Consider the following 15409-nt stretch of genomic DNA (forward strand, 5'->3'; position numbering starts at 1 on the left):
GTGCCAGGAGCAAAACCACCACTGACCAAACAGACTAGGTTTGTGTGAGATCTGAAAGATGCAGTGTTGTCAACAGGCAAACGTTCCTTGACAGAGAAATCCATACATTGGGTGCAACAGCATATGAGGCTGTATTTCCAGTAGACATACCCACCTGTGAATTCTGGAGGTAGTCAAAGATGGGCCTCCAATGGTCCCATGCTGCTCTCATGTTGTTTACATAGTAGTGGGAGAAGACAGTAGGCCAGCACAGGCTGTCTTCTGCAGACAAACCAAGGTATGGTTTTTTTCTGCACTAAATCCTATCTTCTCCTTCTGGGCCAGATGTATTAGAGACATGCCTGCAGCTCTTTCAAAATCAGTGATCTCATCTGGTTTTTTCCCTTCCATTTGGCACAGACATATGATTTGCTGAGTTCTAACATATATTTTGCAGATCTGCTCCCAGTTCCCTATTCAAACTGCATATGCACCTCTGTTGAACAAGGAACTTGAAACTACAAACATGGAACTAGGAACCACTAACCACCATCAGCCTACTGCGTGGTGAGTGTGTGGGGGGTGGGGTGGGGATAGTGAACTGGCAGGATGCTTTGCAACAATTTGCCACCAAATCAGGGATGGAGAGTAAAAATTAACCTTCACAAGACAAAGTCATCTATTCCTGGGTGCTGAGGAGTAGCCATGTGGGAGGCTTGCACTCATCCCTAAAACTGGGCAGAGGGGGTCTTGCCAAGGGTATTTCTTTGAAGTTATATCTACATTTATTTCTCAAAAGACAGAATCTTTGGGAAAGTACAGAAGACTACAGCTTCCATACAGAGATTATTTTACAGGCATCCAAATGGAGCAACTCTTGAAATGCCCAAAATTATCAATTAGACTGACTCCTGGGCAGGGCTTGCATGCCAGGGCTCACCAGGGCTCAGTTCTGACATCTGGTTCCATTATTAAGGCTAAATCCTAGACAATATTAATTGATGCATGTGTTCCCGAGCAGATAGATAATACATTTCCATCAGCAGTGAGTAAACTGCAGAGAGCTCCTATACACCAGGGATCCCAAATTAGAGAATGTTTCCAGACAGATTTTAGCCCCAGCATCATTTACTAGGAGTTCATCATTGCCCTTGCGCACCTCTGCCAATGCATGCCTAGTAGTAGAAAAAGTAAAGTTTGCAAATCTTTCTCAAGCAAGAGCCTCTCTGACACACCTTCTGGAATGGGCAAAACCATCTCAGAAATGCAACCCACCCTTTGTCCAGGAGTGCCTTAAAGACGTAAGCACGTTTCCTAAATATAGCTTAATGTAGCTTGTGGTTGGTACTGTTGTGACATTTCAATAATTCTATGATCAAATAGCTGTTTTAGCTGAATTTGTGGGCAATCTGGCCAGTCTTCTGCCAGGCAATCTGGCCAGTCCAGAGTGGACTTCTATATAAATTATTATTGTTATTAAAATCAGACCTCATTATCTCAACCATACTATAACATTTGAATTATGGATATACAATCAAAAGACATTTGCACCAGATGAATACAACCATTGCTCCTGCCACACTGTGATTTGAATAGCCAGGCCCAAGGCTGAAGCCTTGTTTCATGTCCCCTGTACATTTCAGAAGACAGAGTTGCCTGGATTTTCTGGTAGAAAACTGGTGTTGGAGGCAATGTCTACCCCTGTTTTAGCTGTTTTAGCAGGTTGCAGGTTTTGCTGTCATTCCAGAAGTTTCCCCAAGTGACCCCCCCCCCATTACTTTCTTCCATAAAGTTGATTAACAGTTCTTTCTTTCTATGGCAGAAAGTGGATTGAGGATACAATTTGCACCTTAGTGTCCATTGCCAGGTTTCCCATGGTGGAGGCATTGTGTATTACTTTGTACAAAGACCTACACAGCATCCTTGAACTCCACAAGTCCTCCCTTCATTGCCCCATCTTAAAAACAGGACTCTTGCTCATTTGAAAATAAACACTGTTGATTACTCTTGAACATAAGGAGATTCATTTGTTTGGATTAGGGTTGCCAACTCTGGGTTGGGAAATACTTGGAGATTTTTGGGGCAGAGCCTGAGGAGGGCAGAGTTTGGGAGGGGAGGGACTTCAATGCCATAGACCCCAATTGCCAAAGCAGCCATTTTCTCCAGGTGAATTGATCTCTATCGGCTGGAGATCAGTTGTAATAGCAGGAGCTCTCCAGGTAGTACCTGGAGGTTGAACACAGATGCAAAAATGCAATTGTGCTGTAACGATGTGGCTAAATCAAAACAACAGCACTATGACCTAATAATGATGTGCTCAATCCTGCAAAGCTGTAATATACAAAACACAAGGTACAATATACGGTTTTAATCTCTGTTGTATAACAAAGTAAACATATATTTCTGTCAATGCCTATCTAACTAAGAAATCACAAGTGTAGTATAATGTAACCTCCAAAGCTTCATACAGGACTATGAAACATAGTTCAAAGAATTATATCAAACATAAAGGTTACATGTACAATCCCTGACAATAACACGCACTGTGTGGCAAGAGAACAGTCCCATAATAAACTAGAAGAAAGTCCAATGGTGATATTATTATCAAAGTAAACTCGGGGAGAAACTCTCCTCCACCACTCATGGTGGTAATCTCTTACAGAATGTGACTGGTATCTGGTTCTTTGTGCCGCGTCCTCCGAAAATTTAAAGAGACAGACTTATCCAAAATATCTTATTGGAGTGCAGCTGTGCAGACCAACGATTCAATAGGTAAATGTAGATGGAACAAATACAGCTGTGAGATAGGATGGGATCCAAACAGCCTATTTCAAAAGATGTTTTTTCTTCATCAGTTGCCTTAAAACATTAGTTTGGATTGTCTTCACATTATCAAAACACATAAATCAGTTGTTGTTCATGCTCTATGCACTTGTGGTTCTTGATAAATACATTGGAGGTGCTCTTCGCAACCTTCCTTTCCAGGCATAAAAGCTCAGTTAATACACTATGCTTTGCACATATACATATGTACTTATTTGTATATGTTTTACTGCCTAATGCAGCAAAGCCATATCCGTATGCGTGAGTCTGTGCACTGTTGATGATATATGGCTATTTGGGTCCTACAGAAACACCTGACGTCCTTAGGGCAAAGTTCTGGTTGAGAAAGGGTAATTTGAATTATATATATTTTCTGTTACATGTTTCATAACAAGGAGCCTGTAACATTAACATCTGGACTTCTATGAATAAGGTCATGTTGAGAACAGAACAGGGTGCCTCAATTATAAAAGGAATTGCTTAAAAGTTTATAATGAGAGACAGTCTGTACTTACAAAGAGATACAAGATAGATAAAGAAAGCCTCAGACAAGAAGGAAATGAAAGCACAAAAAAGGAAAGGCGACTTGACTAGAAGTCATTGATCAGGTCATTTATAGCCCTTGGCATGAAAGCCACCTCTTGAATCATCAGTCCCACCCTAAAACACAATGCCCGGCTAATTAGCAGCACAGACAGGTATATGATCAATGTGGTTGTGTCAGGCCTGGTACTCAACGGTTATGCCAGTGCTGTTACAAGGTCAAACTGTTATTCAGATCTGAGGTTGTTGTGTCTGTTTCTACCCTGGGAAAAGCAAGTGTTATCAGGGGGTTGCTGTAGCAACCAGTAATCATCCAGAATATTCCCTCATACTTTTATCCTCTATACCAGTGGTTCTCAACCTTTTTCGAGTCGCGACCCCCTTTTACAATTGCCAAGTAACCTGTGACCCTCGTCATATTTGCATAAATTTGCATACATTTGCATAAATGACATTTTCAATCGGATAAAGAAAACACATTTGTTTTTTGGGCAGTCCAGGGTATCCATATATATAATTACTTTAAATTTTAAAGTTTAAAACAAACAAGCAAACGGTACTACCACCTGTTGCGCAGCTGCTGTGACTGGGTGGCGCAGCAACCTTTCCTGGCACGGAGGAAAGAGTGCCTCTGAGCATGCACTGCGTTCCTTGTCCTCCCCTCTCTCCCCAAAAACTCTTCCAAGCAGGCCGGGGCTCTCGCGAGGAAACCCCCTCTCTTGTGACTGGGACACAGCTTGTGCACAGGACTGCAGTTATCCCTCAAAGCGGAGCTCCGTTTAATCACCTCACGAGAGCGAAGGGCCAGGAAAGAGCCAAGGGCCACTTATCCCGCTTGGACTTTTCGTGCCTTTTTCTCCCCTCCGCCAGTCACCACTCCTTCTGCGCCTCACCAAACCTGCACACTCGAGGGGAAAATCCCGAACTGCGCATGCACCTTGACTCTCTCCCTCTTGGCCTTGCCAGAGCGGAACTGGTGACTCAGGGCAGAGTGGAACTGATGACTCAGGGCAGAAAAGCGAAGCCACACTACAGACATGCGCACTTGGATTCCAGGCTGAAGCTCCCGCCCCACCCGAGCGCGGCTAAAAGTAAAAACAATGTGGCTGTAGCGGCCTCAAGGGGGACCGCCCTCTTCTGCTCTGAGACCTGAACTGGCCGAGCCAGGGGAGCTTCCTCGGCCTCCCACACATCCTGCCGCATCATCCGCCTGGCGCAGGTGCGACCGCGCCCAGGGCTGGCCCGCCCGCCTCTCAGCTGGGCTACAGCTGGTGTGCGGTGGCACGCCGCCGCGTCTCTGCAGCCCAGCTCCTTTTGGCTGTCGGTCGGCCAGTTCCTCACCTCTCTGCTTGGGGTCTTCCCTGCCCTCACGGACAGATCAGGGTTACAGGAAGTCTGGGTTAGTCCTGGACAGCCCGGGATGGGGGCTGTCCCAGAACAGTGGCGGCGACCCCCCAGAAAACACTCCGCGACCCCCTTGGGGGTCCCGACCCGCAGGTTGAGAACCACTGCTCTATACCCTTAGAGTTTTCCCCAATTAGTGTCCTTGCACTTTCCAAGTGGTTTCTGTAATTCGCTGTATTTTTTCCATTAAATCATCTTTCTATGGAAAACCTGCCTAGAAGTTGTTTGTGGGAAGTTTAGGGAACTCCTAAACTTTCATTAATACTAGTTTTCACACACAATTAAAAACAACTATTAAATGAATTGGTAAAACGAATGGGAATTATCACCACAGAGTAGAAATATATGGCTTACGTTTCAGTGGCAAGGGGGGATTGCTGCCAGCTTGAAACACCTGAGTGCTTTTTCTCTGTCCTACTGCAGGTGTTTATAGTCTACATGTGGCCAAGGGCATGAACTGAAGGGCAAGAGCCTACAGGATCTTGACCCTTGACCCTTAGCCTGTGGACCAAAGCTCCTTGGCCTATTGGATTAACGTGGTGGATATGTTGTTTATTTTGTCTGTTGTCTATTTTTATACTGTATTGTATTTAAAGTGAATATGTATTTTTGTAAGGTGCTTTGGGTCATCAATAGGGACAAAAGCAGGATAAAAATATACTAAATAAAGAGAAAAATTATTGGTTTGTGTTCTCAGAATGCTGTCAGGGACTGCTTCCACATGGAGGCAAATCTTCATGTTGTTCTCACTGTTGCTGCAAATGCAGTGGTAATGAAGCAAGTAGGTTTTCCTCCCACTTTCCTTGCCTCACCCCCCTGCCACTATGTGGTTTTTTAAGGCTTGAAAACAGCTACAGCATGTAACTATTGCAGCAATATACTAGTCCTCAGCTTTCATTTTAAAAAATGGAAGTCTCTAGCACTTTTCATTGTACAGTTACAAGGAGAAATGCGCAGCCAGTACCTTTCTCCTTATAATTTCACAACCAAAAGGGCTAGAGCTTACTTTTTTTAAAAAAAAAGCTAGGGATTATCACATTATTGCAATAGATTGCTATCAATATATCTGATTGTCAACATGGTCAAATCTGTGGATATGGAAATCTGGAGATTAGATAACTTGTGCTTGCCATTTCCTAATGAAGGAGTCACACCAACCACTGTTTGGGCTGCAGAAACTTTATGGATTGTTAACATGTCAGTTATCAATAATGTTATGTTTTATAGGTTCATAAAAATAGGCTTTCTTATACTGGCTCTTTGTGGTTTTCTTGCTCTGAAATTTCAATCAATCAGCCTTTCTTGCTCATTGACAAAGTCTTAAGCATTTACATTGTATGGGAGAATGCTCTGAAATTTGGCATTGTTGGGCTGTTAAATTGTAAAACTTTGCTGACCTCTGCCCTAGATTCTAATGAGTCCTTCCCTTCCCTCACACTTATTGCCCCCACCTTATTTTCATGGTGTAACACCAGGATAGCACAGGGGCCTCCAGAGGGACCAAAAACACCTAGGTGGATGGGCCAGTTGGCATGGGGACTGAAGGGGGCCAAGAGAGAAGAAGCCAAAATGCCTGGTGAGCCAAGTGTAGCCACGAGTTCCAATGGCCAGGTGAGGGTGGCTGGTGCATGTGGTGGCAGCGCACGGAGACGGCACACTTTAGGGCTTAGGAAGGGCAGGGCCCATGAATAAGGTGGGTGTTCCCAGTTATTGGGGCAGGATCTTAAGGAAGCCGTCCTGTGTAGTTGGGAGGTCCTGCCCTGACAAGGAGAGTGAGAGGGACAGGAGGGCTGACTGAGAAGGCTTGTGTTGGGCACATTCATGGAGATGAGGATGATTTCACCCGGGCTGATCTCAGGGGAGATCGAAGAATCGGGATTTAACAGTAATGGGAAGACCCGGAATTTGCAAAGACTGGCCAGCTGTGAGGTCATCTCTAATGGACAGAAAACTCATGCATATCTCCAAGGAACAACTGAGACAGTCCGGGGGCGAACATGAGTGAAAGTACCCATGCATAAAGGACCTTAGTAAAGGTTTGAGTTTTTAAAATATAGTTTATAACATATTTTTAAAATAAATTGTGTCAAATAAAGTCAGTTGGCAACCTGAACAGGTGATGCTTGCCATGTCACTAAAGGCTTATGATAACACACCTGGAAACAGCCATGCTGAAAGCTCTGCATCCCTGCCCAGCATTGCCCTCTGCTACAAGTGGAGCAGGCCCTAGAGTCCCTGTAAGTTGTTTAAAATATGGTTACAGTTCACCATACTGATCACTAAGGGGGATCAGTTAAGTGGGAAAGATGTGGGATGCTAGAAATAGCACATGAAGCTGCCTTATACTGAATCAGACCCTTGGTCCATCAAAGTCAGTATTGTCTACTCTGACCGGCAGCGGCTCTCCAGGGTCTCAGGCAGAGGTCTTTCACATCACCTACTCATCCAGTCCCTTTAATTGGAGATGCCGGGGACTGAACCTGGGACCTTCTGCATGCCAAGCAGAGGCTCTACCACTGAGCCACAGCCCCTCCCCAAACAAGTAATGATGGGCACTCGTCAGACCACTGCACTCTCTCCTAGCTTCAAGCCATTTTGTCTGTTACAACAGCTTGGCTCACTGCCCTCTACATTCCAGAGCCACAAAACTGGTCCTCACTGGGGTGAATGGGGCAGGGCAAAGTCAAGATCTCTCACATGTCGGGGGAGAGGGGGAAACCGCCTTATTGATTTTGCATGTGTGGAAAAGTTCAGTGTGTCTGTTGCTTAATATTGACGCTGTGTTTAAAAACAAACAAGTTGTCTAGGTGGCAAAAAACTCAGTGAGGCAGGTTTAAGTAATGTGTAGCCTCATTTGGAACACTGTGAAGTTCTGGTTGCCATATCTCAAAAAATACATTGCAGAACTGGAAAAAGTACAAAGGAAGACAACCGTAAACAGTACCTTTATTGGCATTAACAATAGGAAAACAGAACAAATAAACAGCTAGATATAAAACTAAAAACAAAGAATTACACATTTCATCAATAATTACATTATAAAACCGTTAATTATGAGCTCCCCTCCTCCTTCAGAACCTTAGCCAAAAATTCAGCTACCTGGTTGGTAACTTCAGGACATTTATCAGCAAGTAAATAGTCTATATCTCCGGTAGACACCGCATTAGTGAACTGGGGAAGCAAACCAATTAAACAAAACCGAAGCTGTGTGAAAAGTGGACAATATAAGAGAATATGATGTATTGTGTTGGGTTCTTTACATTGACACCCACAACATCTTGCTTCTCGTGGAATTCCCTTATATCTACCACTAACAACAGCTGAAGGAATATGTTGAAACTGGCCATCAAAAATGCTCTACGGTGGGAGGGTATAATTAAGTTAAAAAAATACTGAGCCATGGAAACGCCGGGATGTGACGTCACCCCATGGGTCAGGAATGACCCGGTGCTTGCACAGGGGACCTTTACCTTATGCAAACAAGGAGAGGCAAGTGGGGTGCGCCTGTGGCATTTCTCCTTTCGCCTAGGGACCGTGAATAGTCATTGGGCGAAAACGCACGGTCACTTTATCCTCCTTTAATCCCTGTTTCAGCTAGGATCCAGCCTGGCTCGGACGCATGCGTTTCACTGAATGTGCGTTCGATCCTGGCTAAAACGGGGATTCGAGGAGGATAAAGCGACCGGGCGTTTTCGACCATTGTCAAGGTCGCGCTGGAAAAAAAAGAGCTTTGAGCCGCCCTTCAAAACTGACCCGGCGTCAATGGCCAATAAATGTGCGATCGTGCAACATTTGGAAGTAGCGGGATTGCAATGTTAAACTCGGTGGCAGCGAGGGAGGCGGGACAGGAGCAGGGATGGAAGGCTTTGTGCGCGCGTGCAATCCAAGCTCTCCCACAGCATGCCCATCCCATACCAAAAAAAAAAGCCAGATCGCCGCTCCCCTTTCCCTTCTAAGCGTCGCCTCCTTTCGAAGGCGAGGCGGGGCTGCGGGCGATACGGGCGGGCTGTTTGCAGCGCAGTCCCACGCAGGATGGCGGCGGCGAGCCGGAGAGTGGGGAAGGTCGGCGGTGGGCGGGTGCTGCTGCGCCTAATGGGATCCCGGGGGGCGAGGGATCGGGGAGGGGGGGAACCAAGGACCCGCAACAAGGAACCAAGGACCCGCCAACCGCAGCCCTTTGGGCTGCGGTTGGCGGGTCCTTGGTTCCTTGTTGCGGGGGCTGCTTTGGGTTCGGCTCACACATCGCCCCGCAACCTAGGTTCGGATTGCTCGGTGCACGGGACCAACGGGTGGTCCGAGCCTAGGGGCCAGGCGCGTCTTTCGCACCGCCCAGCGCCCGAGCCTGGGAGGCAGGGGAGAAGGCTGCCCTGCTGCCCTGCCCGTGGCTTTTTTAACTGGCCGGAATGATGGGGGGGGGATTCTGGGGGAGTGGGTGGGCGGCCAAACGGGACTCTTAGAAATGTGCCCTTTACGCCTGGCACTCAGCAGCCCGTGCCCGGCTGAATGGGCCCGCTTATAAGTTTTTAAAAGTTTTTGACGGTGAGCCGTCGTTCAGGAAGCGGCTGCGAAGCTGGCGCAGACCTGCTTGCCCTTCCTTGGCCGATTCTGCACGGGAGGTTTCGCCTTGGATCTGCTGCTCTCTAGATGCACGTTTCCCCCATCCGAATTCTACAAACTCGACCGTAAGCCCCCATGCAGGCTTTTGAGAATTGGATGGGGGGAAATGAGCATCTGGAGAGCGGCAAATCCAAGGCAAACCCCCCCCCCCATGCGTACAAAGTCCTTAAGAGCCCCTTTAATGCGACCTGTTGTGTTTGCTCCGCCCCCACACCAAAGAATCCCCTCAAGGAAGCGTGCAAAACGACCACGCGTTAGCTATGCCAACGGAGGTTGGCTCAGGGAAGGAACAAAGGAGCAGGCGGGAGGGTGGAATTTTTCCTTTTTGTCGGGGCCGTAAATAGGCATTTTAAAGGCCGCATTAAAAAAAGAGCTTTGAGCGAGCTTCAAAATTGACCCTGCGTAAATGGCCCGTTAGGACTCCACGCTTAGATGGCTCTTCTTGGAGAGGTTGCAGCGGAAACAAGTGTGAGAGCGGGCGCTGGGCGCGGCCTGATCATCACGAAGCAAGAACTATTCATGATTTTGTACTATTCCCCTTTGCTGTGGGACGGAGGGGGGGGAGCGCTAAACCTGGTCCCTAGAAATGCGAGGCAGGTATGGCCTGGCTTCAAATGGACCGCGGAAGGCGGTAGAAACCATTAATAACTCCTTAATAGCCGTGGGGCGGTTCTGCCGGGATTGCGGCTATTAACCAAGAATAAATGACCACCGATGTTCTCCCTGCCTCACATTTGTTCAAGGCACAGGAGCAGTGGCTGAAAACAGGTGGCTGCCCCCCTCTATGCGTGTGTGCATTTATATGTATATCTAATAATGAGAAAGCTTTCCAGCGTGCATGACGTGCCTTCCATTAAGCAGAAATTTTCCCCCAATACTTCATAGCTGTAGCAGCATTAGAAACTGAAAGCAACCCAAGCGGGCACTCACGTCTTGCAGTGGATGGGTTCACACAGCCTCTCTTTGTTCAGATTTTTCTTCCTCAAAGCAGTCTAGCAGCTTCTTCACTCAGGGATTTATATTTGTTAACAGTTTCTGAGTTTGCCAGTTCCATAACGACTAAATCCAAGATTAAATCAGTGGAGTTGCACCAAGGAATCTGCCCCTTCTTCAGGCCCCCATTTTTAGTTTTCTGTATAACAGCAGTGTAGAACATGGGCAGAAAGCCATTTATGAAATTGGCAAGTGTTTCTTAAAAACTGATTTCACAGCTGCGGGCTTAGAGTCAAATCAAGCCGTAAAGTTATGCTTCAAATACCCAAAGCTGCTCAAGGCAGCCTAGAACTGCCTCCCCTGCCCTACACCTTGCATCAAACTGTATGTGGTACTCAGGTTAATGAATTTTTTCCTCCATTTTAAATAGCTAAAGCAGCTGAGGAAAGCTACAATGTAGGTTTAAAGCTGGGGAGGAGGGTCTTTTTTCTTATCAAAATTGCCCCCTCTGAATTGCTTTTTTGTCTCCTTTGAGAAGAGTACAGGTACTCAAAAATGTAACTGTAGGAGTATTCTAAAAGAACACCCACTGAAATTAGAGTCAAAAGAACTTCATATATATAAAATTGCATGGATCTGAGTCATGTTTTTGGAGGCTAAGAAAAACTACAATCCCATGTACTCCTAGTGTGAAGTAAGTCCAATTGAGCACAGTGGGGTATTCTTCTAAGTAGAAAAGCAGAGTTGTGACCCTTATATTCAGTGTGACTTGTTTAATAACATGTTATTAAATTTGTGTTGCGTTTTATCTTTATTACATTATTTCATAAACCGAACCAGCTGCAAAAAATAGGATGTTATTGTTTGATGGGACATGTTGCATCTCAAAGGCCATTTGGAAGGGCATTACTTTTCTGTTTGGCAATTAGGAATGGTTCCTACATAAGCAACCAAACAACCTTGGTTTAATGTATGCCAATGGCCATTGGGAAATTAAGGTAATTCAGTGGCTTCAATGAATCTGTGCATTCTACTTTCACAGTGTCAGGCTGACTGTGACTTGGAAAAGCCATAAAGTTTGAGAAAATAGGCCTATATACTGTAAGATGTTCCGATCAGAGTTGTTTGTGGAGGTTTCTAGCAATAAAATAAACATTACATGGAGGGAGGTCTCTCTCTTTTGGGATACTTCTTATATCCAAAACTAATAGTTTGTCCTTTTTTTATCAATCAGTTTGCAGCTTGACTTGAGTGAGGGAGTCCCATGGAATCTGGTAGTAATGGCTATAACTGATGACAGGAAGTAACTTAAGCAAATGTGAAATGCATTTCGGAAAAGTGAAGTCCCATCACCCTGACCGGTAGAGTTGCAGAGGCAGGCTTGGTTTCTATTTGTTTTTGCTTGCTCCATATGACCTGGCTATGCGGGGAGAAGATGAAAGTGGAAGTGTTTAATAGAACTCTTGCACAGACCCCGTGGGCCTCCTCATAAAGGATGGGAGTCAAGTAATACGGATAACAAATTAAGCCCTGCCGCATGCAAAGTATTCTTGTGTCCAGGGATCGTTGCCCGAAACCTGTTTTGTCACCACAGCTGGCCTGGAGGCAGCTCATGCCTTTTTTCCGTTTTAGGAGCTGGATGAGATTAAGAAGTCAGGGTTCCGTTGCCTCCAGGATATTGAAGTGGATGAGACCAATGTCCTCCTCTGGAAGGGACTTCTAGTGCCGGTAAGTACGGGTAGACCATGAAACAGCAGGACCTTTTAGACTCAGAGGCGCTTGTACTGTGCCAGCCATCAAGGCAGTGTGCAGCTGCCATCTGAAGTGGTGTATTGTTTTTGAAAAGCTGTGCAATTAATTTCTTTATACATTATTTTTCATTTGAGGGACCAAAATGTAAGAAGACTCCATTGGGCTGAGCTCTTTACTTTTTTAGATTAACTCCCTGCAAGGATACAGAGAAACACCACTTTCTAGCATCTTGCTGGGACTTCCACTCATCCCTGTCAATGTGTTTAGGATGGTCGTCCATACAATAAAGGTGCATTCCGGATTGAGATCAGCTTTCCGTGTGAGTATCCATTCAAGCCCCCCAAGATCACTTTCAAGACTAAGATCTATCACCCCAATGTGGATGAGAAAGGCCAGGTGTGCTTGCCAATTATCAGCAATGAGAACTGGAAACCTGCTACCAAGACAGAACAGGGTAAGAAAAGGCGGGGAACGTGAATAGCAGAGTGGGGAGATAGAGCTTGTCTGCCTGTTGGATGGCCGCTACTCCACCTGTTTGTTCTGTTTGTTTTTCCCTGCTTAAAGGTATTAGGATGTTACTATTTCTGACCTTCCTGACTTTTTCTGCAGTGATCCAGGCACTGATAACATTGGTGAATGAGCCCGAGCCAGCCCATCCACTGCGTGCTGATTTGGCAGAGGAGTTCACCAAAGACTACAAACGTTTTCTGTGCAATGCTGAAGACCATACCTGCAAATTCAGTGAGAAGCGGCCATATAAGTAATTTTCTGTCCAAAACAGTGCCTGCTCACCTTCTCTTCATGTCTGCTGGCGTCGTTGGCAGGAACTGGTTGGGGGAATCTTTTGCATATGAACAATCCCAGTGGAATGATAGGGGACTGGGGCTTAAGCAGCCATTTCCACTAGTGCATATCATCGAGCTAACATACATGACAGGATCCTGGGGCTGTTTAGTGTTTGATACCTGACTTTGATATTAACATTGCTTCAGCCTTGATGGGACAATGTAGGGCTTGGATTGCACTCTGAGACACGTGAAACCTTATGCATAAATATGATGAAGCGTTGTCACTGCTGCCAAACAACTGCATTTTGGTGGTTTCCCTGTTATTCTCTTTCAAGACCTGGTTTGCAGTGATTTTTCTGAAGTTGTGACCTGTTGATGCACTTGGTGAGGAAGTGGTTCGTGAGACAGTTGGTGATGTGGTGTGATGCCCCACCATTGCCTGGTCACAGTGTCGTTACATGGTCTGTTTCAATAGTCAGTTTCGCACTTGCATTTTTTCCCGTTTCATATGTTTCTGTATAAACATGCATGTTTAAAAATGGGTCTTATAAAATACAACATTAAATCAGGGGTGTACAAAGGGAGATTATGGCTGAAACATACAGAATAAGTGGATCTCCCTCTTGCGTGCCTAGGATGACATATTCCCCCAGCCTTTGCAAAGAGCTCCAGCTGAAAAAAGAAGCCATTCTGGGCTATGGTGGGCCTGAGTCCTCAGGGAATGGGGTGGCAGGGGGTGGATACCACTTCCTGTCCTGCTTGGAAGTTTTGTTTCTGGGTTTACGTGAATTTCTCCTGTTGAAATTGACCAGCTGAGTTAGAAGTTCTGATCAAACTCTCTAACCAGGATGGACCTTTTAGCAAAAAGAGATCCTCCTCCCCTCATGACTCATAGTTTGTCACTCCAGCAGATCCAGAGCCCTAAGTAGTACCAAGTCATGCACATAGGCATGACTGTCTAAGTTTTGCAAAAAAAACCTGAGGGTAAAAAAGAAAAGTAAGAAGTTTTAATTTATGTTGGTATGATAAAATGTAAATGCATCTAATACATTAAAAATGAACAAGTGTTGAGTGTGGTTGCTGTGGCTGCAAAGAGAAAAAGAGTAACCGAAGGACAATTGCAACAATGGCTGGTTAAAGGCTGTCTTTCTAGACTAGGGGTCCCCAACGTGGTGCCCACCAACATCTTTCCCAATACCCGTCAAGTGCTTTTAGAAAGTCAGTGGGGCCAGGTAGGGATTTGGCCTAGCAAGGCTTCTGATTGGCCATTGGAAATTTAATTGGCTGTGCAGATTTTTTAAAAATGTTGCTTTTGCCAGGAGCTGCTACCACAGCATAAGTATCTTCCCTGTGGTGTAGTGGTTAAGAGCAGTGCTTTGGAGCGGTGGAGTCTGATCTGGAGAACCAGGTTTGATTCCCCCATTCCTCCACATGAGCAGCGGAGGCTAATCTGGTGAACTGGATTAGTTTCCCCACTCCTACGAAGGCAGCTAGGTGACCTTGGGCAAGTCACATTCTCTCAGGGTGTGTGTTGCGGGGAAGGGAAGGGGAAGGTGATTGTAAGCCGGTTTGATTCTTCCTTAAGTGGTAGAGAAAGTCGGCATATAAAAACCAGTTCTTCTTCTTATGTGTGTGAAGGTAAGCTGTGGCAGCCATTCTGTTGCAGCTATTTTGTGGCTGCGCCCACCATACTTTGTTGAATTCCAAAGGTGCCCACAGGCTCAAAACAGTTGGGGACGGTAGGTACCTGCATGTGGTGAAGAGCACTGTGGAATTATCCTGGGGAATATAATAATGTGTTGTTTAGAATCACAATAATAATTCTGTTTCCATCTGATTATGGAAAAGGAATCATTTGGAAAGAACCTCCTTCATTGCAAACACTGGATTGCATTGAGCAATCTCTGATACTTAATCCCCAGTTCCTTCTTGCTGTTTGTAGGGTTTTGCTCAGCACTTTAAAAACATCTGCTTATAAAAATTCCTGGAGGAAAGACTGGGTAGACAGAAAGAAAATGACTTCCTTGAGCTTGACTGATGGAGAGCATGTTGCCTCAGTTTAGAAGCAGCAGAGTCTGGATCAGACAAACTGTCTCTTGTAAATAATGTGGTGTTGAAAATGTTTTACTTAGAATATTTGTTGCATATACAGTTGCGAACTACCCTTTTCTATTAAAAATATTCTCCATTCTTCTACTGGCTGAAATGCATGCGTATTCGTGGCAGCAGGCCTTTCTCATGCTGTTCTGCTCCAGCTCTTGCTGCTACGGTTCCCTGGGTGTGTTCCTGACTCAACAAGGAGATGAGCCTCACAATTTACCACTGTGAGGATGGGCAAATGCTACCCTCATCTTGTAGGCAAAGAGATACAGAATGTGATTTACTTGACCAAGGCCATGCAGAGCACACGTCAATGTCAAGAATAATTCTCAAGCTTTCTTAAAGCACACCAGGGCATAACTTGAGCTAGGTATCCTAGAGCTTTGCTCCAGAGTTTATTTTCAGTGCCAGCACTTAAGTTTATGATGTATGGAGCAACAATGAAATGCCTTTCTTTCAGTACTCACACA

The 15409-nt window shown here is 45.5% G+C and overlaps 2 protein-coding genes across 2 annotated transcripts in view; one reads left to right on the top strand and one right to left on the bottom strand.

Annotated features, from left to right (window-relative positions):
• Nucleotides 1-15409, bottom strand: part of SELENOH (selenoprotein H) — a 416044-nt gene that overhangs the window by 271212 nt on the left and 129423 nt on the right. The gene's annotated exons all lie outside the window — the stretch shown is intronic.
• Nucleotides 9799-12815, top strand: LOC130479623 (ubiquitin-conjugating enzyme E2 L3-like). The gene is made up of 4 exons (XM_056852018.1): nucleotides 9799-9963; nucleotides 11932-12027; nucleotides 12319-12505; nucleotides 12661-12815. Exons 1-4 carry the CDS (start codon nucleotides 9799-9801, stop codon nucleotides 12813-12815), a joined length of 603 nt encoding a protein of 200 aa, XP_056707996.1.

The sequence above is a fragment of the Euleptes europaea genome, chromosome 6 (genome assembly GCF_029931775.1).
Source record: "Euleptes europaea isolate rEulEur1 chromosome 6, rEulEur1.hap1, whole genome shotgun sequence".
NCBI lineage: Eukaryota > Metazoa > Chordata > Lepidosauria > Squamata > Sphaerodactylidae > Euleptes > Euleptes europaea.